Source organism: Apostichopus japonicus, chromosome 15 (genome assembly GCF_037975245.1).
Source record: "Apostichopus japonicus isolate 1M-3 chromosome 15, ASM3797524v1, whole genome shotgun sequence".
NCBI classification, from domain to species: Eukaryota; Metazoa; Echinodermata; class Holothuroidea; order Aspidochirotida; family Stichopodidae; genus Apostichopus; species Apostichopus japonicus.
Window position 1 is genome coordinate 24238419 of NC_092575.1, and position 23995 is coordinate 24262413.

The 23995-nt window shown below is 38.6% G+C and overlaps 1 protein-coding gene and 1 long non-coding RNA gene across 3 annotated transcripts in view; both read left to right on the forward strand.

Moving 5' to 3' along the window:
* Nucleotides 1-1288: 1288 nt before the first annotated feature.
* Nucleotides 1289-6004, forward strand: LOC139981441 (uncharacterized). The gene is made up of 2 exons (XM_071993813.1): nt 1289-1403; nt 2451-6004. Exons 1-2 carry the CDS (start codon nt 1360-1362, stop codon nt 3013-3015), a joined length of 609 nt encoding a protein of 202 aa, XP_071849914.1. The 5' UTR covers nt 1289-1359; the 3' UTR covers nt 3016-6004.
* Nucleotides 6005-9856: 3852 nt separating this feature from the next.
* LOC139980720 (uncharacterized) overlaps nt 9857-23995 on the forward strand; it is a 44952-nt gene continuing 30813 nt past the window's right edge. Inside the window, exons 1-2 of one of the 2 annotated variants that reach the window (XR_011797654.1) lie at nt 9857-10372; nt 16030-23965. This is a non-coding gene — a long non-coding RNA (uncharacterized lncRNA). The remainder of the gene's footprint in view (nt 10373-16029; nt 23966-23995) is intronic. The other variant, XR_011797653.1, reaches the window with a different exon arrangement.

The window sequence follows — 23995 nt, forward strand, 5'->3', positions numbered from 1 at the left end:
GTTGAAATATAAGGACTTTAAAAAATCTACCCAACAAGCAATTAAGAAAGCTCATCACGATTACATTAAACAAACCATGACTAATGCTTTTAAAGAAGGTAATAACCGCCCCTTCTGGAATTATATCAAACAGCAAAGAAAGGAAGCGGGAGGGGTAGCACCTCTCAAGGTTTCTGGGACTCTCTACAGTTCTAGCAGGGCTTAAGCAGAAATTTTGAGTAGACAGTTTAGCTCTGTGTTTACCCGTGATACCATGGACAACATCCCCTATATGCACGGGGAACCATACCCTGATGTTCAACCATTACTAATCACTGAACCTGGTGTCAAAAAACTGCTGTTAAATATTGTTGAGTCTGGAAAGTACGAAGTGCATATACTGTTGGTTCTTTGTTTTTGCAGTGGTTCATACTTTATCCCTAGTAACAAGTACACCGATCAATTGCATAAGATAAGTTTGTGACAGTGTTTCCACTTTGAAGGAATTTTACCGGAAGACGACGATATCGGGAAATATTTCGGGGACTAACAAAGTTCGTATACACCCTACAAGATTTAGGGGAAAAATCGTTAAAATAAGTCAATTTCGGGGAAATAGTGAATAAATAGGCAGACTTCACGTTGATAGAACTACGTTGTTCTTCTATCTGTGCCATACAAAAACAACAACAGGAGAACATTTTATATCTGTTATCACATATAATTCACTTTCTATATATGGCCTCCATATTGACGAGCATAAATGGAGGTACATGAGCTGCGGGATATATGTCGTTTCAGATCAATTTCAGGCCCCTTTAGACCTTCAAGGAGCTCTATGTAAAAATATACATGGTCAAAGTCATAGAAATTGAAATACGGCAAGAAAGTACCGGCGCGTAATACGAACACTATACGTCGTTGACATAACTAAAGCGCAAAGCGCCACCAGTTGGACGAGTGGCTTCAGTATATGTCGCATGACGTCATTCTCCCTACTTCAATTTCTATGAATGCGCGTAACAGTTCGTACCCCATGACGTAGTATATTACCCAAGAAAATAGCCCGTGTCGCGTAATTGCATCAATGTGAGCTAATCATCGGCGTGGAAAACTGCGCATCATAATGAAGTCACGCACATGGAAGTGGATACATTTTGCGCGCGTTGTAGTTACATATTCGTTGCGTAACATTAACTAGCCAATCGGGTATTAGCAAAATGTAAACGCGACATCAGCATGACATAACGTCACAATAAAAACATCAAGTGCAGTTATTTTCGTAGCGATGAACCTTAGTTTGTATCAACAAGCACTACTTAGCAGATCTCTATAGAGTTTACGCAAAGTTTTTCGGAAAGTTTTTTCCAAAGTTATCGAATGTTAGTTCACGAAATGAACGTTGAATCCAATCTTAACGGAAGGTGAGTTGTTTTCCAACTCTTTGCTTTAAATTTGAACAAGTAAGAAGCATAAATATGTTATTTTCTGACAGATAAACGAACTGTAATTTCGTTTGCGTGATGCGCAGTGGTTTAGTAGCCTAGTGTTCAGATCGTATACGTATTGATTATGCCAACTACAAAGTTCATTATAATCCATATTGCATTGGACTGCATTTAACTAATATTTCTCTTATAGGTTAAATTATTCCGTTGTTTATCTTAATCATACTTAAAGTTAGTTATTCAGGTCAGGAGGTCAATGTTTTCTCCACTAATATTTACTTTCATATATTAGAGATTGCGAACGTACTACAGTTTAAGTAGCTGCTTCGTTCATTTTTGACAGATTTGGCTTCAAACAAAGATTGTTAAGATACAGTAATGTTCGGTGCGAACCCTATTGAACAGAAGCGGGGGAGGGGGGGGGGGGGGTTATGTGGGCACAAGCATCAAAGGGCAGGGGAAATGTGATTTTAATGTGAAGAACAAACCACTGAGTTTCTTCAAAACTTTCCGACAAAATTCATTCTTTGTGCAATCCGTACCGTAACTCCAGTATTGATTTTTTCAACTAAAGGGCACAATTTGATTATTTTTATCAAGTTTCAAATGAAATGGGACTTCTTAAGTAAAAGATGTTTACACTTATTTTTTATATATATATATACATTTTTTTTAACGGCTCCGCCGGCCTGATTATGGAATAATCCTCAACAATTGCCAAGAATGTAATCAGCCCAGATTCTTATATACAAAGTAGACTAGGCTGTGTACAACTGCCGTGAAATTGTGGTAGGTGTCGTGTAAGGGTAGAGTTTCTCATGATGTGAAGCAAAGTAGCAACAAGGCCAATTTCCAAGCTAAAATTGGACTTTACACAGTAAATAGCCTATAAATACAAATATCAGTGTAAATATTGATAGAGAGGGAGAAGGGGGGGGTGGCTGGTGGCGGTGGAAGAAATTAGAGGGTTATGGTATATTCACAAATAGCTATAACGTGGAACATATTTTCTTGTCTTTTCAGATCCCTTCCTTTTGCATTGGATGACCCCACCGGTGATCCCAAACATCTGCGGCACCACATCTCGGCCGCCATACGTCACTCATTGACGACAAACGGCACCGACACCATCGAGGACGTACAACGACAGTTACCTCGACCTACGGAGTCCTCAAACCACCATGTCTCCTACTGGAACAAGGGTTGTAACCACCACAACTACCCACAGCAACAGCTCGTTGTTCCAGAACTTTTTACGCTTAACGCCATCGACGATTACAACTATGAAGACATCGATGACGTGTCTGATGAAGAAATCGACACCAACTCCGTGATAGATATGTCAGAATATTATAACATCATAGGAGTTGGAGCCAGAAACACCGGCAAAATTATTAAATTAACAGCTACGAATTATTTGTTGGCAAACAAGAATCGCCAGCGAATTCTTCCTGAAAATAACCAAAAGGAAGAGACACCAAAAGGCACATTTGCTGATAATGATGAAAACTTGACCACTACGGCAAGTCCCCTTGCGATAGAAAATAACACCACCGAAAAATCATGTGATATGATTTTTTCAGTCTAGTCGAAGAGGGTATACTGCCGGGTGAATCGTGGGGAAGATGCTCACCCAAACAACCTCGCACGGGCAACGGTTAAGGTAGTGTGTGAAGTTGAACCAACCAAAGACCCTTACGACCACCGAAGGAGGTTCATCTTTGAAATATATCTTGAAGATAAACGATTAGGAAGGCTCTGGATCCGAGAGAGATTTCAAGCATTGAGGATGCATCAAAGATTATTTAATGAAGTATTTTGTCCATGTCGGCCTCCCATGAATCCTGCCATGAGACGAATACAGTCAATGGGCTACAGGGATATTATCCAGAATACCATACTTCGCTTAATGGAGGATTGTATCAACCACCTGTATGTAGGCTTCCAAATTACCACCTACCAATGACACCTCACAAATATCTAAGCGAGGAAAAGGTTTTTAAAGAGATAACAAATAAATCAGTTGTAGGAGAAAAAGCGAGAAAACAGGTTCGATTTGATTTGAGCAAAAATCAAGTAAAGACCGTTAGTCGATACCTGTTTGGTGGAAAGTGTGCAATATCTAAACCGAAAGGTGCAAATAATAATTTACCAGCTGAGCCAAGAGAAGGTGAACTGACGATCAAAGATGATCTGAAGAAAGCAAAACAGGAAATGACGTCACATGCCTCTAAAATTCCAGATAATGTGCCTACGAAAGCCTATTTGCTTGCTCAGAAGAAAATTTTTTTTGGCAAAGTGTCGGAAGCAGAAAAAGAATCAGGGTGCTGTTATAAGAAGCAGTGAGAATGAGGTTGTAAAGAATGTTACAACTACACAAGACAACCAACTTGCTTCTTGTGCTAAGGACATAGAGAGCAGTGCAACATCACGCTGTGACATAAAGTGTACAACAAAGCAGAACGCAGAGGAAGGCAGAAATTACCAAGTGTTTGACGATCTTGAATATAAAGAGAACGCTGTCCAGATAAAGTGTCATGAGGGTGCCAGTAAATTGAATGAAACACTAAAACCAGGGTCTGACAACGTTATCAGTGGAGCAGTGAATATGAACATCGATGTGCGTTCAAGGAAAGACCAATCGAAGGCAAAACGGCACGAAGTCTATTTGCTTGCTCAGAAGAAATTTTTTTTGGCAAAGTGTAGGAAGCAGAAAAAGAATCAGGATGCTGATAAAAGCAGTGGGAATGACGTGCTTAAGAATGATACAACTGCGCGGGACTGTAATCCAAATCCTGTAAATGCTTCATGTGAAAATAACAGAGAGAACAGTGTACCATGCAGTCACGCAAATTGTACTACAATCCAGGATGTACAGATAAACAGAAACGATACAGATGCCCAGATAAACTGTCAGATTGGTATTGATAATTCGGCAGCCAACATCACCAAAGGAGCAGTGACTTCAAACAGCTCTTTCGTTGTCGATTTGAGTTCCAGCAAGAACCAATCGAAAGCAAAAAGCCACGAAGTCTATTATCTTGCTCAGAAGAAAAAGTTTTTGGCAAAGTGTATAGGCAGAAAAAGAATCAGAGTGTACGAGGCAGTGAGAAGGACATAATTGAAAAAATTGCAACCATACGCGATCTTTGTTCAGCACATCTCATCGACGCATGCGCAGAGAATGAAGAGGGCAGCATAACGTCAACGATCGAAATAAAGTGCACGACATACCAGACTGCAGAAAAAGAAAGAAATTGCCAAATGTTGCGCATGAATGAGAGTAAAGAGAGCACTGTCCGGATAAACTATCAGATGGCTGCCACTGATTGGGATAAAAGACTCACATCAGCCTCTGATATTAGAACTGTTAATCGAGCAGCGACTTTGAATGACTCTGCCGTCGGCCGTTTGTGCGCTGTCGACGAGCAGTCGAAAGGACAAAGTGAGAGGCCATACTATCTTGCTCAGAAGAGAGAGTCGATAGCAAAAAGTAAGACGCCAAAATATAACCAAAATGTTACAAAAAGTAAGAAAGAGGTATGTAAGAACGCTGCTGCTATGAACACTAACTATTCGATACCTTTAAAGGATTTGAATACAGAGAAAAACGAGAGCAGTAAATGTTGTGTAGTGAACTAAAAAAAAAAAAAACAATAACGTGGAGAATGAGAGAAATGACAAAATGGTATATGCCAATAAACCTAAAGAGGGCGCTAGCCAACTTAAATCCCAGGTTTGTATAGCAACATATTTCATGAACACCTTTCACCAGTTTCTGACAGATCCTCTCCTTCGCGAGATGAGACTTTGGATGGCGATCATGATATTCCGTTGTATTCATCCAAATACCAACTGGAAGCTCAAAGCAGGGACTGCCATAAATCCGTCACAGCTACTGAACAGCGTCATCTATACAAAAATTGGACCCAGACAATGACGTCATATCATGTAAACAAAAAGTCTAAAAAGTTCCAGTTACGGGAGAGAACGGAACGCCAAGAATGTCAAAATGTTGATGAAACTTGCAACAAAATGAACCGAAGGAAATGCCTTACATCTAATGTTATCCGCAGACGCAATTGTCGTAGCCATAGTAACTGCGAAGTAGAAAATCTTGCAAAGAAAAATGATGTTGGAAAGTTTAACGATCTTGCCGATAAATGGAATCAAAAACCACGTCGTAGGAACAGAATACGCAACTTAAATCAGTTTGATCAAAACAGCCATCATACTGGATTGGCAACAAAAGAGAGTATGTCGCCCTCTGTTAGTTATAGAATGTCGTCTGCCAATGGACACGCTACAGTTTGCAACGTCACAAGTCTGAGTTTGTTTGTCGCCATCGTTTGTATTCTTTATTCCTTTATCTTTTACTTCGGAGACGAAGATTTGCAATAATTCGTATTACTAATTTCATCCATTTGATTTCTATCGGAGACGAAAGACTATCAGATGCGAAAAGCCCGGTATCCCGTGGTGCGATACTTGGGTCGAAAACTTTGAGACCAGCTTTATTAATTATTTATAAATGATAATTAATTTAATTATTAATTAACTTTACAAATAACGATAAATCTTACTTCTCTATTAAGATTAATGAAAAAAAAATCACCTGTTTGTCTTTGTGTCGTCAAATAAAGTTTGTTTATATGTAAAAACATGTTTTGCGTTACAATTGTGTTTTGTATGGGTTAGATTCTTTCAACAGACGAACAAGCTGTTGGTCTTACTTAGAATAAAGGTATTTTTCGTATATATACATGCATATGGCAAAGATTGTATATATATATATATGTGGTATGTGCGTGTAGCCGGCAAATTTCATGTGACTCCCAAGACTCGCCCGTAGTCTGAAACAAGAAATCTTACCATGGCAACCGTTACTATGGCCATATAGCTACAATAGGCTCTATAATAGATCTAACATTGCACAAAGTCAGCTGTTGTTTGAAATCTACGACTGGGGAATAGCAAAGACACATGACACATGGTCGAGTAAGGAGGAATCGTTGAGGCTAAGATGACAATAACTGATTATAATGTCTTTTTTAACAGTACTTTTTCGTAAATATTCCTACTACAAAAGAAGAAGAAAATTATTCTTAATATTATATTTAGGCCTACTTATCATGTGCATCGGTATCATAGACATGTTCATTAAGTTATCACAATATTCTACTTCTCATATTCTTACATTATTCAAAGCTCGCTTCCTGCAATATTCAATTTTCTATGAAATTCTTTAAAATCAAACTCGGAAAGCATTGAAGTGGCGGATATACCACGTTTATTTGGGTCATTGATTTACTTACTAAATATACACACCACGGCATAGCGAGACAGGGTAACCCCACCTGAAATTGTCAGTCCGGAAAAAAGGGTTCATTCGGGGAATATTCTTACTGCCGAATGATATTATATATCGTCAGCTTATAAATCAATCAAAAATTCATCCTCATCGCCAAAGTAAAAGCAAATAGCGCATAATTATGATTATGTGATCTCCGTTTCGATTTTTTTCCGTGCAAGGATACTGGCAGGGAAAGCTCAAAGGACTCGCTAGTGCAACGATACAAAATAGAATACTCTTATGTGGTAGAAATGATTATGAAACCCCATACGAAATGAATACAAAATTTAGCAAACATCCGTTTCTTAACAAGGTTGATATCTAATGTAAACTTCACTGATGACTTGGGCAAGTCCAACATATCGATATGGACAGAGACCTCTGATGTTTTAATTTCTAGTGCTTTTTAACAAAAAATGATAAATGCGGTAGACCCAAATGAAGAGACAGTCTTTTGAAAAGTTTGTCACAATAGCTTGCAATTAACTGAAATTTAATTAAATGACACGACCGTGAGACCATTTAAATTTGCTAGAATTCATTTGCGACTGAGAGTATGAGACGTTTAATGTTATTTTTTGTTTGCTCCTCAAATGAATTTAAAACACATGTCTGACTGCTGCATGAAGTTTGTATCTGCTCCTCGAAGCTACACCCGTCCCCTTCACCAAGTCCCCCCCCCTTCCTATGCCCGAAGTGAACCATGGACTTCGCTTTGCGTGCATGTAGCAAGGGCGTAGGAACCGGGGGGTTGGGGGCGCCAGCCCCCCAGTGAAAAATATGGAGGGGCGGAAGCATCATTCCGCCCCCCCCCCCCGCTTCGCAAGTCAGAAAACCCCTTTCTCATTTCCAAATGAGAAAAAAAATCTCATTTGGAGCACCAAATTGCATCTAAGGCCAGGTGAAAATGCAAAATTATATACAAAATGGAGTGGGTGGGTTGAAGTGTGCTATATTGCACCAAATTGCATCTGAGGCCACCTGGAAATGCAAAAAAATTCCAAAGGGGAGGGGACACCCCCTCCCCTTAGACCCCTCCCCCAGACCGGCCATCAGTCTTCAGCCCCCCCCCCCCACTCAAAAGTACCTTCCTACGCCACTGGCATGTAGTCTTGATGTATATTATATATAGACAACCTGGTCATGAAGTGAATGCAACACGTTCTGAGTCAGTGTGTGTCGATATAACGTTATCGCTGAGTCTACACTCAGTTGATCGTCCGACTCATTTGAATATAATATCATGATGATCAAAGTGCACTGCCAAGGCCGTTCAAGTTCGGTCGCTATGTCGCTTATTTATTTTACACAAACAAACAAATATCTGTTTTAATTATTCTCCAGAAGTAAATACATTTACTTTTAATCTAACGTACGTTAAGTATTAAGTTTTATCGTTTCTATAATTGTTTTAACGGCGTTTCATTTCATTGTTAGTGTGATCACTAACATGTGTAGTTATCACATGCTTTGATAATCATTGTCATGTGCTTTCTGATGTCTGGTATATATAGAGTGATCGTGATTTCCTGCACGGATCGGTGTTAGTCAATCGGTTATCCCTGCCGTTCCAAGTTTTACATTTCATGTTGCCTCCACTTCCGGGAGCTGAATGTTCATGCTGTTTTCAATAAGGAATCCTTGCTTCCACTTGAACAACAAAATGATCAAGCTGATGGCGGCTGACCTGTTTCTTACATTATATATCCACTGCACTAGATGGGGCCAGACACGACCATCTCAAGACTATAAATCAAGGGCGTAGGAACCGGGAGGGCTGGGGGGCGCCAGCCCCCCCCAGTGAAAAGTATGGAGGGGCGGAAGTATCATTCCGCCCCCCCCCCCGCTTCGCAAGTCAGAAAACCCCTTTTTCATTTCCAAATGAGAAAAAAATCTCATTTGGAGCACCAAATTGCATCTAAGGCCAGGTGAAAATGCAAAATTATATACAAAATGGAGTGGGTGGGTTGAAGTGTGCTATATTGCACCAAATTGCATATGAGGCCAACTGGAAATGCAAAAAAAATCCAAAGGGGAGGGGGACACCCACTCCCCTTAGACCCCTCCCCCAGGCCGGCCATCAGTCTTCAGCCCCCCCCCCCCCACTCAAAAGTACCTTCCTACGCCACTGCTATAAATATCATAGATGTAATTTATTCCAAAACTCCCAGAAACACGACTCAGTGTGTAGGCCCGTATAGCCAGAGTAGCCGATTTGAGAGAGGGAATGTCGAATGTCTCCCTCTCGATTGAGAAATGTTTGCTAGACTCAGGGGCTTACCCAAGTGATGCAATCTTTTCCAAATTTTTGCCTTATGCATTTGTATTCCATCTTTCTGTTTATATACAACCTTACATGTTTTTTTTACTGAGCTATAAAGTTTTATGCAATACTGAAAAATTTGTAAAACATTATGAAAAATATTTTCTTCACAATATTTTTAAAATACTATCACATATGCATATTCACATATATCTGGGGTACTAGTGTAACTCTCAATTTCCTTGGGGTGGAAGATAGGACTTTATATACATGTTCAAACTTCTCCTTCGCCGTTGGAGGGGTAAATCAAATGTGAGCCACCTTCCCACAAATCAAAAGAAATACGAAAGTAGAAGAAGAAAAAAAGCGAAATAACAAGAAGAAAAAGAAAATACCACACCACAAGTGTGAGTATACATTATATGTACGGACTACCGAGTTTTGCCTTTTCGAAAAGACAGGGCGCATACTGCACTGTACATCCTTGTTATCGGAAACCGCAGGCATACACTGTAAATAGCTGATATGCTGGGTATTTCCAAAGTCACAGTTTTAAGCCCGGACAAGCTTTACTGCTGGGAAACTTGAATAATTTCCGGATTTTGTATCTGTTATACCTGACTTGTTATGAGGAACTACATATAGAGAAAAAAAAAGACCACACCGTTCCTGTCTGTAAAGATACGGTCTAAGTGTACAGGCTTAATCACTAAGTGACCTACTTCCTTTATAGTGAATCAAACCTGCACTGTCTTTCATCCGGTTCTTGTTTATTGTTGGTACGTATGTTCTCTGTGTTAATATCGGGTACGTATAACTATATATGATTGTAGTTTATGGTATAATCTTTATGGATATATGTTCGCCGCAATCTTGATTAATGTTGCAGTTTGATGTTGTGTCGTATTCGTCTGAACAGCTGTGACTATGTGTAAAAGCAATATTTTGAATATGTACGCGATACCTATACCCATATTTATCTGTACGTTGTCGTTCGTGGAAGTGCAGGCCTATATATATAGACGACGTTACAAAGTCCTTTGACTGATTGAACCGTGTTCATTTCAACATCCAAACTTGTGAAAGATCAGTTTGCTTAGTGAACAATGTTTAATCAATTCGAGGCTAGGTCTCAACAGTCTAATGCGGCCGTCAAGTGCAGCTGATACTATCTTGTGGTGTATCATTGATGACTCAGTACTTGCTACTATTGAATTAACACAGTGCAATAACTGGTACCTTAACTAAATCGAATCTGCTGCATTCACACAAACACACACAATCGGTAAACATCGTTAGTACCGTCCGGTGAGCCTCAGTCAAAATACGGTAAGTTTAAACTAGATATATGTTATAGTAACAACTTTATAATATGCACTTTATTGAGTAGTAGGCTACATGCAGGCTGATTTCGACTCAAGCTTATGAAACTTGGTAAAATGTTCCATATTACGTTCTTATTCAGTAGATAGTTTTCTCACAAACTAGCTGTGGAACTAAGACATGTTAATTTGGTCATGTTCGTCGTTATTTCATGTACTGGATGATCGATGGAAACATATCTTCCTTGTGTGTACTCCGTATTGTACACAATTGCGTACATCGTCTACCAAACCTTATTGTTCACAAATTGCAGGATTTGCTAAAGTCACGAGTACGTTAACACCTCCCTTCCCCCTTCCCCCTTCCCCCTGTTCCTTCCCCGGCCAAAATACATGTAAGCGTATCATATACAAGCAACCTATCGGGGATTAACTTCGTTCCCAATTTCATTGCAATCACAGAATGTCACGGTGAATCATATTTGCAGTCGAATGCCATAAAGTTGTACCTTGCTATAAATAGATACATTTGTTTCGCGCAACAGAGCGTTATAAAATTATCATATACCAAACAATGTTTCTATTATGAATTCCCACGCCTATTGTAGCTCATTTCAGTTAGCTATTCTACGGTATATCACATATCTGCATTAATGTTACATTAACTTGTCACGCTACCACAGCCGGCCGAAAAGACTGTATTAAGCGCCTCTGCAAGGTATGTCGGTGCTGCAGATGTCGACGGTAAAATGAAACTATTCCAGATATGTTTTCTACCAGACTTTGATATGAAATCATGGGGGGGGGGGGGGGGGGCGTGTCATTCCGCCATCGGTACATTCCGCCATAGAAAATGTGCTCTTTCCGCCATAGAGAAAGTGCCATTGCGCCATGTTACCCCTGTGGCGATAAAGCTTTTGTTTGGCGGAGAGAGCACATTTATTGTTGGTTCACTGTAGGCTTATATGCACTGTATATTGCATTGCTTACACTACCTATTGGCCCGCAAAATCCACAATATCGGTCATTTAAATCGAAAATAATGAACAATCAACCTAAATTATTTCGATAAATTCAACCAACTATTATATATTTGAAGACAGTGAATCGACTCAAGAGTACGAACTTACAATTAATACTATTCAATCAACATGTACATTAAAGACTATGTGTCTATTCCCCAAGCTTGTCTTAACCACAATTCAGTGTAACCAGCGAACCATCACATTTGAAGACGGTGTACCTATCCTTCCACGCGAATCAAAACAGTTTCACCGATACATTCCTGTGTAAAATACATTTCTAAACTGCCATATGGCGGAAAGGATTGAAACCTATGGCGGAAAGGATTGAAACCTATGGCGGAAAGGTATGGCGGTATGTACCTAGGGCGGTATGGCACTGGAACCGATATCATGTATAGCGTTTGATTCAGTTACATATGCATGCGTATATTTATCACTCGAAAAAAAAGAAGAACTAACACACATAAGATTCGCTAATAGAATTCACGACAAGTATAGGCCTATGGAAACCAGATTTATTTGGAATTAGCTCTCACTGGGAGTTTTTGTTGATGTTAATATAATTTGTTTTTATCATTATTATGAAACAGCACCACACTGATATACTAGGCTAATGTACAGGCTATATGCAGACTATACATACAATGTAAAGAAAAAGGCTGTACGTTTTATATTGTAAGGAGAATCTTCCGCGGTCCTGTTCAGTTATAATGATCATTCAAATTAAGCGCATTTCCTGTTTTCCGATATACGTGCACTCTTTAAGAAGCTTTATGTGTTCATTTTACACCAATAGAGACTTTTCCTTTCTTCAGCTGCAATTAGAACTCACAGTTAACATTTGGTATAGTTAATTAATAGCTCGTATATATCATTATGCTATAATTGTTTGACCTTAAGCTTAACTGGATAAACTATGAATTTTCGATTCCTCCTTCATGTGTAAACAAGGCTAAAAAGTTCGTCGTATATAGGCCCTCTTTTCAAAATTGATAGAAATTTCATGCCGAGATCTAGAGCATCTTAAAACCAGTGTTTCAGTAACCTGGTGTATATACGCATCCCCTTGGGGTGCAAGCCAGGACCACCCGGGGGAAGCTTAGAATTTGCATAGATGTGAAATTTGGGAACTGACGTATACGCCATTTAAAGCAGCCGCTAGCACCTACCTAAATATGTATATGTATATATCTATATGTATATATATATATATATATATATATATATATATATATATATATCACATATAATGGTGGCCAATATTCACAAAGTTTGCTCTATGCCAAGGCAGAGCTAGAATATCACATAATATACTTAACTAAACTACTATCAAAGTAGTTAAGTAGTATATTATGTGATATATATATATATATATATATATATATATATATATATATATATACGCACCAAATTACGTTGGTTTCCCTGACTAAGCGCGTACCCTTGAACAGGCCAAGCGAATACTTTGTACAAGTTGTGGATATAACTTGCAGCCTATGGTGTCTCTTGTTACGCAGTTAGAATTATTACCTTCTTGTTTATGAAATTTTAAACAATGCGCTTTCTTGCTATACAAGTGAAACAAAAATTGTGTCAAAACTGAAGAAGTTGCGAAAGATCCACTTTATAATACTTCTCACTACAAAAATTGTCTCAACAAAACGTGCATTGTGATTTGTTGCACCACTGAGTGTCAAGATACATGCTTCAACAACTCGGAGAGTACAAAGTACAAGTATATACGTATAGCGGTCAACATAACAAGTCAACAAATTTTACTTACGCTGGTTTGAGAGTGTATATCACTTCATTTTGTCATCTTTTGTGCTATCTTTAAATTTAAAAGGGTAAATAGTCACACTACGAGGGTTGCCACAATAATTCCTCTCTACAGAAATTTGGAGTTCAGTCGTTCTCTCGGAGAAAATTTATTCACCTAATAAATATATCGTGTAGAGCAGAGTTTCCCTGACTTTATCCCCATACGAACCCCCCCCCCCCCCCCCATTGGATGTCAGAGTTGTCCACGAACGCCCAACTTTTCGAGACACGCTCTGAGTCATTATTATACGCACATAACAGTGCTTCGTAAAAGGTCAAGTTCATAGTGTAATATTGAACTGGTGTATCATGTTAAAACAGGCCAGTGACTGCATATCACCAACACTCACCAACAATTTTCAAGCATAAATGTATGCTAACTTTGCTTTGTGTCTGGCAAAATAGAGGTCATCTGGAAATTCCAAAATAATAATAATTACTTTGGCCAACCTTTCAGTTACTTTCTCAGCTCTTTATCTTCACGACGTACTGTCATGCGTACACCAACTTCACCAAAGTCATGCGGCCTGTGTCTGTTTCATAATGCAGTCATTTTTCACATGCACGGTACGGTTCTACTATGGCAACATATGCTTTTGGAACGCGAAAAGGGTTTGTCGATAGGTACAGCTTTGGTACATACTAAATTATATGATATATCAGATTTTAGTTCAACAAAAGTGACTCTATAGTTTTGACTTTCAAAAACGTCTCAAGAACCCCCTGGGATGGACACACGCACCCCCTGTGGGTTCATGCACCGCAGTTAGGGAACCAGGCGCGGCGGAACGGGAAAATTATGGGGGGGGGGGGGCTAATGTGTGGGGACTATCTAAGCGGAGCACCACCATCGGTTGGCGCGGAGCGTACAAGAAAATTTTGGGTTTTTCAAATCCCCAAATGGCCGGAAACGGAACTTCCCGAATGTTTTATGCTGCGAATACCTGGCCCTAAAATATGGGTCTCAAGCCTGCAATTTCTCAGATTGCACGTAAAAATCTGTAAAAACATTGTAATTTGTATATTCGATGGTGTTTTAAGAGAGTAGCTATAACTCGTAGTGTACTCGCATAGACGTTTTTGAGTGTAGTAAGGGGATGTTGGAGAACTGGCTGAAATGAGGCAAGTCATTGGCCTAAGGACGAAGTTGTGTTGCGCTCACCGGTACTCACACTCACTGCTTCCACTTTTCACGGGGCGTGAAGACGCGGTTGGGGTGACAATGTGGTCTATAGCCAGGGAACGGGCCGAGGGTCCCCCAGCATTTACTAAAATTATTACACCTATATAGTATTCGTGTGCATCGGACAGATCGACAAGTATGCATTGAAAAATGGGCAGATGCACGTTTCGGAGCCTTGGTAAATATTGGGGGGGGGGGGGCTTATCATGCATTTGCCCCCTCAACTTTTTCATTGGGGGGCTGAGCCCCCCAAGCCCTCCCCCCGGTTCTGCCGCCACTGTAGGGAACCCCTGGTGTAGAGGGAATTTATGTAGCGTCATAACTAAAACGATATTCTATGTTGCTTTACAAGGAAAAAATAAAAACAAACAAATGAATAAAAACAATCAACATGACAGAAAAGCAAAAAGAAAAAGATTAAAGAGAACTGCAGTCTTCAGAGCTTTTTTTTGAAAGAAGAAAGTGTAGATTGATAAGTATAACCGAACACGGCAAGTCGTTCCACAGCCTGGCCCCAGTTACAGAAAATGCACGGTTGCAAAACTGTTTTGTGCGGTTTGTTCGCATGAGTCAAACCATGGGTTGTTTTGCAAAGGATGAAACCAATGAGGTTATACAAGGAACCTCTTTGGTAGAAGCTCCTTGATGAAACTATAGGCCTATACAGATATATAACCGCAGATCTATATGTTTTAAACAAACAGGAAGTTGGTAACTGATGAAAATTTTTCGCTCGGATATTTTTCTAAAGAAAAAAAACCCAATTGTTTCCCGAAAAGCTTTCTTTTAATCACATTGATTATTTGATATAAAAACATGTTGCTAACTTTATAAATATACTCAAATGTGCTATAATTATTCTAAAAGGACCCGTCAGCATTTGCCCGTATTTGATCACAACGTTCTCTACTGGAACCTTCAACCGTTTTATCTGACAGACATATATGGCCTTTTCGCATTAACCCTGCTGAAAAAAAGGCAAAAAAAAAAAGACTTTATATTTTAAGGGGTAAAAATGTTCTGAAAATCGTTTTGTTTCGTTTCATATGTTGTCCTACAACATTGAATAGTGTCTGTTGCACAAAATAACAAACATAATATGAACAGCAATGAAGTATAGGAAAGTAAAAAGAAAAAACTAAATAACCATGGACCGACGGGCTTGTCGAAGAATTTCACTCCCTAAAAACTGGAAGAAAAAATAGAAAACACATTGAACAGAGGAATTAAAGAGAAATTAAACAAAGCAAAGAAAAACTTATTTAATAATACGAATCCCGACTACAAGACCCACTTAGCCTCACATACCCCATCCCGAAACTATGGGTAAATGATGCCACATTAAGATTGATCATATCGTTAAGTTTTAAGAGAGTAAGAGACTTAAACAACTTGGTGGCATTATATATATATATATATATATATATAGCACATATACATACTGCCTATATATACCCTGCATAGTACTCAAGATAGGTTTAGTATGATTATGGTTACCTGTGACCACTTTGCTCTAATTAATATTTCGCTCTGGCCCGCCCTCGTAGATAATTAATTGAGAACGCCGACATAATGGTCATTAATCACGTGACCTGATTCCATATAATTACTTATAATGCTTTTCTATCAATTCAGATCGAGGAAGACGAACATACGGAAATGGTACGATAAAAGGAGTTCGTTTGTTTGAAGTATGCTAAGAAGAGAACTGATTCAACAACACAAATTGTGAAGCTAGAATGCTGAACAGCGAGTGCGCCTCCTCGCACAAGCTAAACCGGACGCCGCCCTCAATATCTACCGTGTGTAAGACTAGCCCGCTGGATTCGTTGAATTAATATGCGGGAGTGTTAAGGAGGTTGAACTGTGAAGGGGACTGATTATTTGCTCCAAGCCGACATTTGACCTGGTTTGCTGGATTCTGCATGACGTCAGTACACATTGATCATCATTTACATATGATATCTACGCATGCGTAGAGCAGATAGAAGGGTTATCTAAGCTCTGAATGGTCTGAACTACTTTACAAAATGGGGAACAAGCAGTCTATGAGTATATTATCAGATATAATTCATGAACTTGCAGTGGAACTTTACGATAAATTCGTCGAGTCGGCGTCTGACAAATGTTGCCAGACATTCATTTATTCACCTTTCCAAACTTTCTGTAGTATATTTATTTATTATCTCAGCACGGACGGCGACACGAAGCGACAATTGTTACACTTTCTAAGATTAGAAAAAAATGCGAATGATGGAGCAATTCAAAATGCATTAACCAAATTAATTAACGATCTCCATCAAAATCAAACAGAAGATGATACATACAGAATTCTTACAATGTCTGGTATTTTCCTATCTGTAAGATATCGTGAAGAAGTTCAACTGAAATTTCGCAAAAATATGATGATGTTTGCCAACAAAGTAGAACTTCAGTTCGTCGATTTCAATTATCGATTGATCAAATCAATGGTCGATCGTTGGGCCAAGGAATGTACGTGTGGGAATATAACATGTTCTACCGGAAACGACTTCCTGGCGCCACCTTTATTTCACGTAGATCTGTTTTCTATTGTAGATCAATTTGACTTTACGTGTACGAAAACCAATGCGCATGCGTCAAACATGCTGTTCTACGATTCGTCCAATAACGTCACAGAGGTACCGTCTACGTACGTGATTGGTAAATTTAAATACATCCATGACGTCACGTATAAAATCAGGATCATTGAAGTAGGACTGAAGTCCAACTCAGAGTTGGGAGTGCTAATCATCTTACCTGAGAATCGACAAGGTTCGAAAAATGTCAAATCGATGAGATCATTAAAATCGGAAGTGAAAATGTGGTTGGAATCATTGACGGTGGAAAGCGAACTGGAAGTATTTTTACCACGGATAAAGATGTCATCGTTGGTGAAAATGGACGAAATTCTCAATGGTTCTGCTGCGTCGGAAGTATTTAGAGAACATTCCGCAGATCTTTCCGGTATGGCGCGTTTGACGACCGTGCCCTTATTTCTCACCTCCATGCACGCAAATTACAACTTAGATCTTTCATTCGACTTGAAACGAGATGGTGTATCGACATCGTACACGGAGTCGGGTATTTACCAGGAATCGATGGCGGTGCCTTACCGTGTCGAACACCCCTTCAAAATTATCATCTATCATCGAATTGCAAAGACCATCTATCTTGTAGCCAACGTAGAAAACGTGACAGAAATCTAAATATCACTCATTGTTTTATTATGACATGATAATTTTGTTGCTGTTACTGTTGTTGCTTTTGTTGTTGGTAGTTTCATAATTTCCTACACGCTAAATGAAACCAAAGGTCTTTTATTTGTACAACAAATCCTAAACAACGTAGCCTATTCATGTTATATTTCTTTGATACACAGATAGATAGATATTTCTTTGGCAAGCAGATGAAGGTGGTCCAAGGAAATTGGTGTTATAAGATGAGTTTGCTGGTGGGATTTGGTCGGGAAGATAGGGCGGTAGACGGGAAAGGGAGAGAGGGAGAAAGTTGGAGGTAGGGGCTTGGGGGCAGGGCGGGGGTAAAGTGTGAATTTCGGGAAGGATTAAAAATTAAATATGATTGTTTAACAGTATACTTGATATTACAAAAATCATTAACAAGTCAGTAATTTTATTTTCGCTCTTCTCTTTACGCTCGTAATCGCCGCAGTGACGTGCTAAAGATTTCAAGGGCTTGTGAGTGGGCGGTTGTGGGGGGGGGGGGAGGGGGGTTCCAGCGTCACCCGACTGATTTTTTGTGAGGACAGGAACCTTTATGGATGGTCAAAAATGATCTCGAATGAGGGGTGTGGCTGTGGGGTCGTTGGATGCAATTCCATTGTTGGGGGTCTGTCCTGCCCCCCCCGTCCCACCCGTCCGTCCTTGCGCACGCCACTGCGTACTCGTGACATTGCCACTCGTACTCATGAGTCTCTACTCACCCTGCGATTTTGTTGCTTAAATTTACAAATTGAACGCAATATATATACACTGCCATATACTATTTATATCTTCTTATACACCTGTAATGAAGATGCTTTTTATAGGCGTATTGACTACCAATTTTGTTCATATTAATTTTGAAAAATAACGAAAGAAGCCACAGATTACAAACAAATGTTCAAAACCTTATTGTTATTTCCACAGACAAACTTTTCTTGTTCATTTCGTTATATCGTGAAAGGCTCTACGATATAAACTTACTGTCGTTGAACCATTGAAATTAATAGGTATCAGGTAAAATACTTATTGAATTATTTGTTGTAAGGGATAGTTTATAGTTCCTTCTTGATTTTACTTACCTGATCTCTGTTTCATACAATTCGGATTGCCTTTTATTTCCTTCCATGTGTGTGTGTGTGCGTGTGTGTGTGTGTATAACAACTTATCGAACTCGAAACATTTCATAACCGTAGTTTTGATTATGCTTTTACAGATATTTTATCTTAATTTGTAATGTTTGGAAGTCGATGAGTTAGCAATAACTAATAAGATATTGGAGGATTGGGAGTACTTTTCAGTCACGTTTTAATCAAAGTTGCATGAATAAGCAATAACCGACACGTATTGAAAGTCGGTTCATGGCTGTATGTGAATACATACATTTCCCCATGATGCACTACCTATCCAAAGAATAACCCTCGCAGAAACCCGATGAAGTTTTTCATACTGTATACAAAACAATGTATTTTCAACTGTAACATGAATAGCAATATTCCTGACGTATCAATTTTTCAATATACGTTCCATGCACGTTCTGGTTGTACACGAAATGACGACTTGCGGATTTTACAATTCCAAAAAGATTTCATTGACTGTAAGTTAATATGTTTACCATAGAAAGTTTTCATTTCATTTGTTTTAGTGTTGAGGTTTTTTAATTATAAATAATGCATAAATTGTCAATTCAGCCAAGTGATTAATATCACAAGGTAACACACACAAAAGAGAAATCAATTAATGAGACGGAGAATAAAAAACCTTGCTTATTATAACAACAACAAAAGAACACTACATTTATCGTGTGTGTGTGTGTTTTTGACGCCCAGCTTGAAAACACGATATCTCAAGAAAGGAACCATGGATATATTCCATTCTTCATAGTTGATGCGTTATAGGGAGAGGAAGAACCCTATTGTTTCTTGTGGAGGTCATAGGTCATCTGAGATTACCAAACGTCAACATCTGAAAACCTTGTAAACATGATATCTCAGTGTAGGAATGAATCATGGATATTTTTCATACTTGGTATGTAGATGTGTCAGAGCAAGAAATCTATTGGTTTTTTGTAGAGGCCAAAGGTCATATCAGGTCACTAGAGGTCATACACTTATAAAACCTTCTTAAACATGGATATGTTATATTGAGTAATACAACTCTGTTCCATTTAGTGGAGGTCAACTGTCATCTGAGGTCACCAGATGTCATATATTGAAAACCTTGTAAACACGATATCTCAAATTAGGAAGCATGGATATTTTTCATACTTTGCATGTGCATGGATGCGTTATATTGAGTAAAAAAATATCAATTGCTTTTGGTAGAGGTCAAAGGTCATCTGGGTTACCAGCGGTCAAACTCTGAAAATATATATCTCAGGACATTTATATAAATAAAAGCTATTTCTGGTGAACAAGCAGAAGTCTACTGTAGTGATGTCATTAAAACCTCTATTCATTTGTGCTTTCTGGTTAAAAATTCGAAATTCAGTACTATAAGACTAATATATGCAAATCTCTGTGAAAAATGATAAATGAACTAATATAACAGTTGAGAATAATTCAATCACGACTAGCTCATTAATGGTGACATTTGATAAAGTATTCACGTCATGTGTTTGAATGAATATCAATACCGTATATAGCAGGCTGTCAATTACAACAAGATTTGTCTACACTGTTGCTGGGGAGGACTCATGTGGGTGTGGGGGGGGGGTGGTAATCGGTGTGGGGAATACGACAAGTATATATCATGGAAAACTACTGGACCTCACCTAACGAACTTTCTGGCATTTCTTTTAGTAGTATGACTTCCACAAATAAATGGGTATTAGCTACAGTATAGTACCTTCTATAAGTTTATTAGCCGGCCATCTTAGGTTTTCTTTTTGTTGGGGGGGGGGGGTTGAACGGAGAGGGGGTGGGTCATCATTTCGTTGTGGAACACCAATGGTAAGGGAGGCAGAAAAACACCAGTTCCCTGTTCAAACTACGATGTTGAACGTTAAATAACATAAACATATTTTTTCCTGTAATATCACTACATGGCATCTCACCCAATGTGTTGAAGCCCCCCCCCCCCCGCCCCAGGCTCTTGTTTGGGCTATTATCTCATATCTTCAATCTGATTCTTACCTATATGTCGTCTACCATGATACTTGCCGGTATATACCAATTGTTTTAAGAATTTAATGGCGATAGTAGACTTCCAGAGAACTATACACTAATCAGTCTGTTATCCTGACTAAAACAAAAGGACCATTGAAAATAACGCATAACAAGTATCAATCGAGACAGAAATTATACCCTGTTTGACTTCCAATTTGGTTTCTGAAAGGGTAGCGCTTGTTAGACATGCTCTCAGTGTAACCGTTCATTGCATCAGTGTATTCTGTAGACAGATGTGCAAGCTTCCTCGATCTCTGCCTATAGATCTGAAGAAGGCGTTCGATACCAGTCGACCATTATATCCTTCTAAACATGCTGTATACATAGTTATGGTATTCGTGGGTAAGGCATACAATGTTATGACCAGCTATACTTTTCAAAGAGGAACACATTTAATGTATGTAAATGGTGTTGTTATTTCTTCTAACTATGCTAACATTATCACTGGCGTTCCTTTGGGGATTTGTAATTGCACCATAGTTTGCTTTCCTTCATTTACGTTAATGATATATATTTTTTTAAATGGTTTCCAATCCGGTCTCTGCATTATACTAATAAGCCGATATTATTAATATGTTTGTTCATGACGTATAAGTTTTATAAACCTCATTCGGAAGCGTAATTTTTTTCCCTAGGACGAATAAGGGCATCGGTCAATCAAATCCCTGGATTCCAAACATGTGACGCTTTTTCAAAAAACATGTACTGAATCTTTTTTCCTAGTTTTGACCCCAGATTTTGAACGACAATCCTTCTTTTTCTAAAGTCCCTATAGTCTCTAACCCACTTTCTAAACCCTAACTCTGATTTCAAACGAATTTTGTAAATTCCTGAAAAACCTGAAACCCTTATCCGTCCTAGTAATAAAAATTAGGCCATTCGGAAGGTATAATATGTATTAGGGAACTTCAAACTTGTTGTTGTTGATTGCTCACAAACTCACCCGTTGCATCTTGATAGAATTGATGCCACTCCAAAGAACGTGTTGATCATTCATATCACAAATTTCTTGACTTTTAAATGGCACCAAAATCTCCCAGCTGGGCAATCTGTGCAAAGAACTGCGCTGTTTTTCAGACTTTCTTAAATACACCGACATGTTTTGTATCGTCTTAGAGCCTTACTTCACGTGCTGTTGCTAATTCAGTTGTATCTTACATTTGTGTATACATACTCCAAGAACGATTTAGCCTGAGATTGGTCTCAAAGGGGTGGCTAATGCTCTAAATCCTTAAGCCTTTTACAGGTTCTGCAAAAACAGAAGTCTAAAAGGTTTTTTAAAGTTCAGCCATCGTCGTTATGCTATCAATGCTCTGCACAGTAACCATCGTGTCGTAACAAAGTTACTGGTATTCTTAACCAGTCTGTTTTAATCTAAACACGTCACGTTAAACAAAAATGCTCTCTATACTGCTTTCAGTAACATTCCCAGGCCTAGAGATTGTTTACCTGCGTTTAGATACTGTATAGGAGTAATATAGGCCTACTTCAAGTTCTGGAGTCATTAGGGGCAGTTCTAGACATGGTAAACCGCTGCTGTGTAATTATATTTCTTAAACTCTGGTATGAACTTCCCAATGGTATACTCTTTTTATTCTTCAAAAATCCAATTCGTGTATATTTCTTAATACAACATTAAAGGCCTGTCTTATTTCTAAATATTCCGATGAAGTTATTTGTATCTGTTTTATACGCATGCATCCTTTCAATGACTTGTCATGTATTGTTCTTTTCATACTATATGTTACTGTACTTCAATTTTCATTTCTTTGATTCTTTTTCTTTAAGGTCGCTAGCCTCGATAACAATTGTACTAAACTGCTAGTGTTCGGTATATGCATTTTCGTATAGGTTTGTTTATGTGTGTAATTATATGCATGAATGTGTATGTAAATATATGAAATGAATGAATGAATGAATAAATAAATATAAGCGAAATCAACAATAAATACAGAAATAATGATACGGCTAAACACAAACTGTTTTCATTATTGTTGTATAATTTCTTACTCGGACAAACCTCATAGCGGGGTATAAAAATCCACTCAGTATCGACATACGGTAATGGTATTATACAGGTTTAAAAAAAAACTCTAAAAATATTAAAATATTACAAAAATGGCACCACGTCATGTTACCTGCAGTACACATAATGTACAGGGACGAGGAGAGCGCATTGTCCGATCCCGAGGACAAGTTGGACAATATATATGACCCCTTGCCGTCATTTATAGTTTTTATTGATACCGTATGGTACATTTATGAGCGTGTTTTTCTCTGGTGGGGAAAGCCTTGAACTGATCTAGCCTTCTCCTTACCTCGGGCCTCTTACTGACCCCGGAGCCGTATTGCCCCTCCTGACCCACAGTCTCGTTTTTTACGCTCATGTAACCAGTGTAATGTTCTGTAATAAACGCTGTGATGTTTACCCACAACCCCTAAACCCCCCCCACCCACCACACACCCACACGCACAACAGATTAATTAACATGTCATTAGAACGTGTTTATAACAATGACAAACTTCCAATAGAGCGATATGTTAATCATCCTTGTGCAGCCAGGTGGGACAATTTTGTAACGCTATTATAATACCATGCTACATACATTCCTCTCATCGAATGCTTCAAAGCACTCGTATTATCCTATTGATAGTTAAACACGTTGATCTATAGTAGACACATGATTTCATACAGCTCGTACGGATAATACAAGTGCTTTGAAAGCATGACATCAAAACTTCCAACATCAAGTCGATGCGAGCTACCAGGATTTAGTTTCAAAAATGGTAGATTCGAAAAATAGAGGGCGGAGCTAGGAATGTAGGCGCAGTTCTGCAGGATGGGGGCGCAGTTCTTAAATGATACCAAGCTAATAGGTTAGGTAGAAGATGAAAGGGCATAACTTAGACTGGAGACAGATAAGGAAGATCTAAGTAAATTGTCTCAACTGGGATTCGTCATTAATCTACCATAAAATTGTTGTGGGTCCATAAATACGTCATGTTTTATCTATTGTGACATTATTTCAACAAAGTAACAATACATCATTGTTTTCGAATATGTTTTACATAGTCACGGTAACTTACTTTTAAATACAACTGACTTCTTAATTTATCTTAGTAACTAGTTTGACAACATAGTCTTTATATAGCACATTTAATCAGGTTGTCACAAATCTAATATCCCAAAATGAT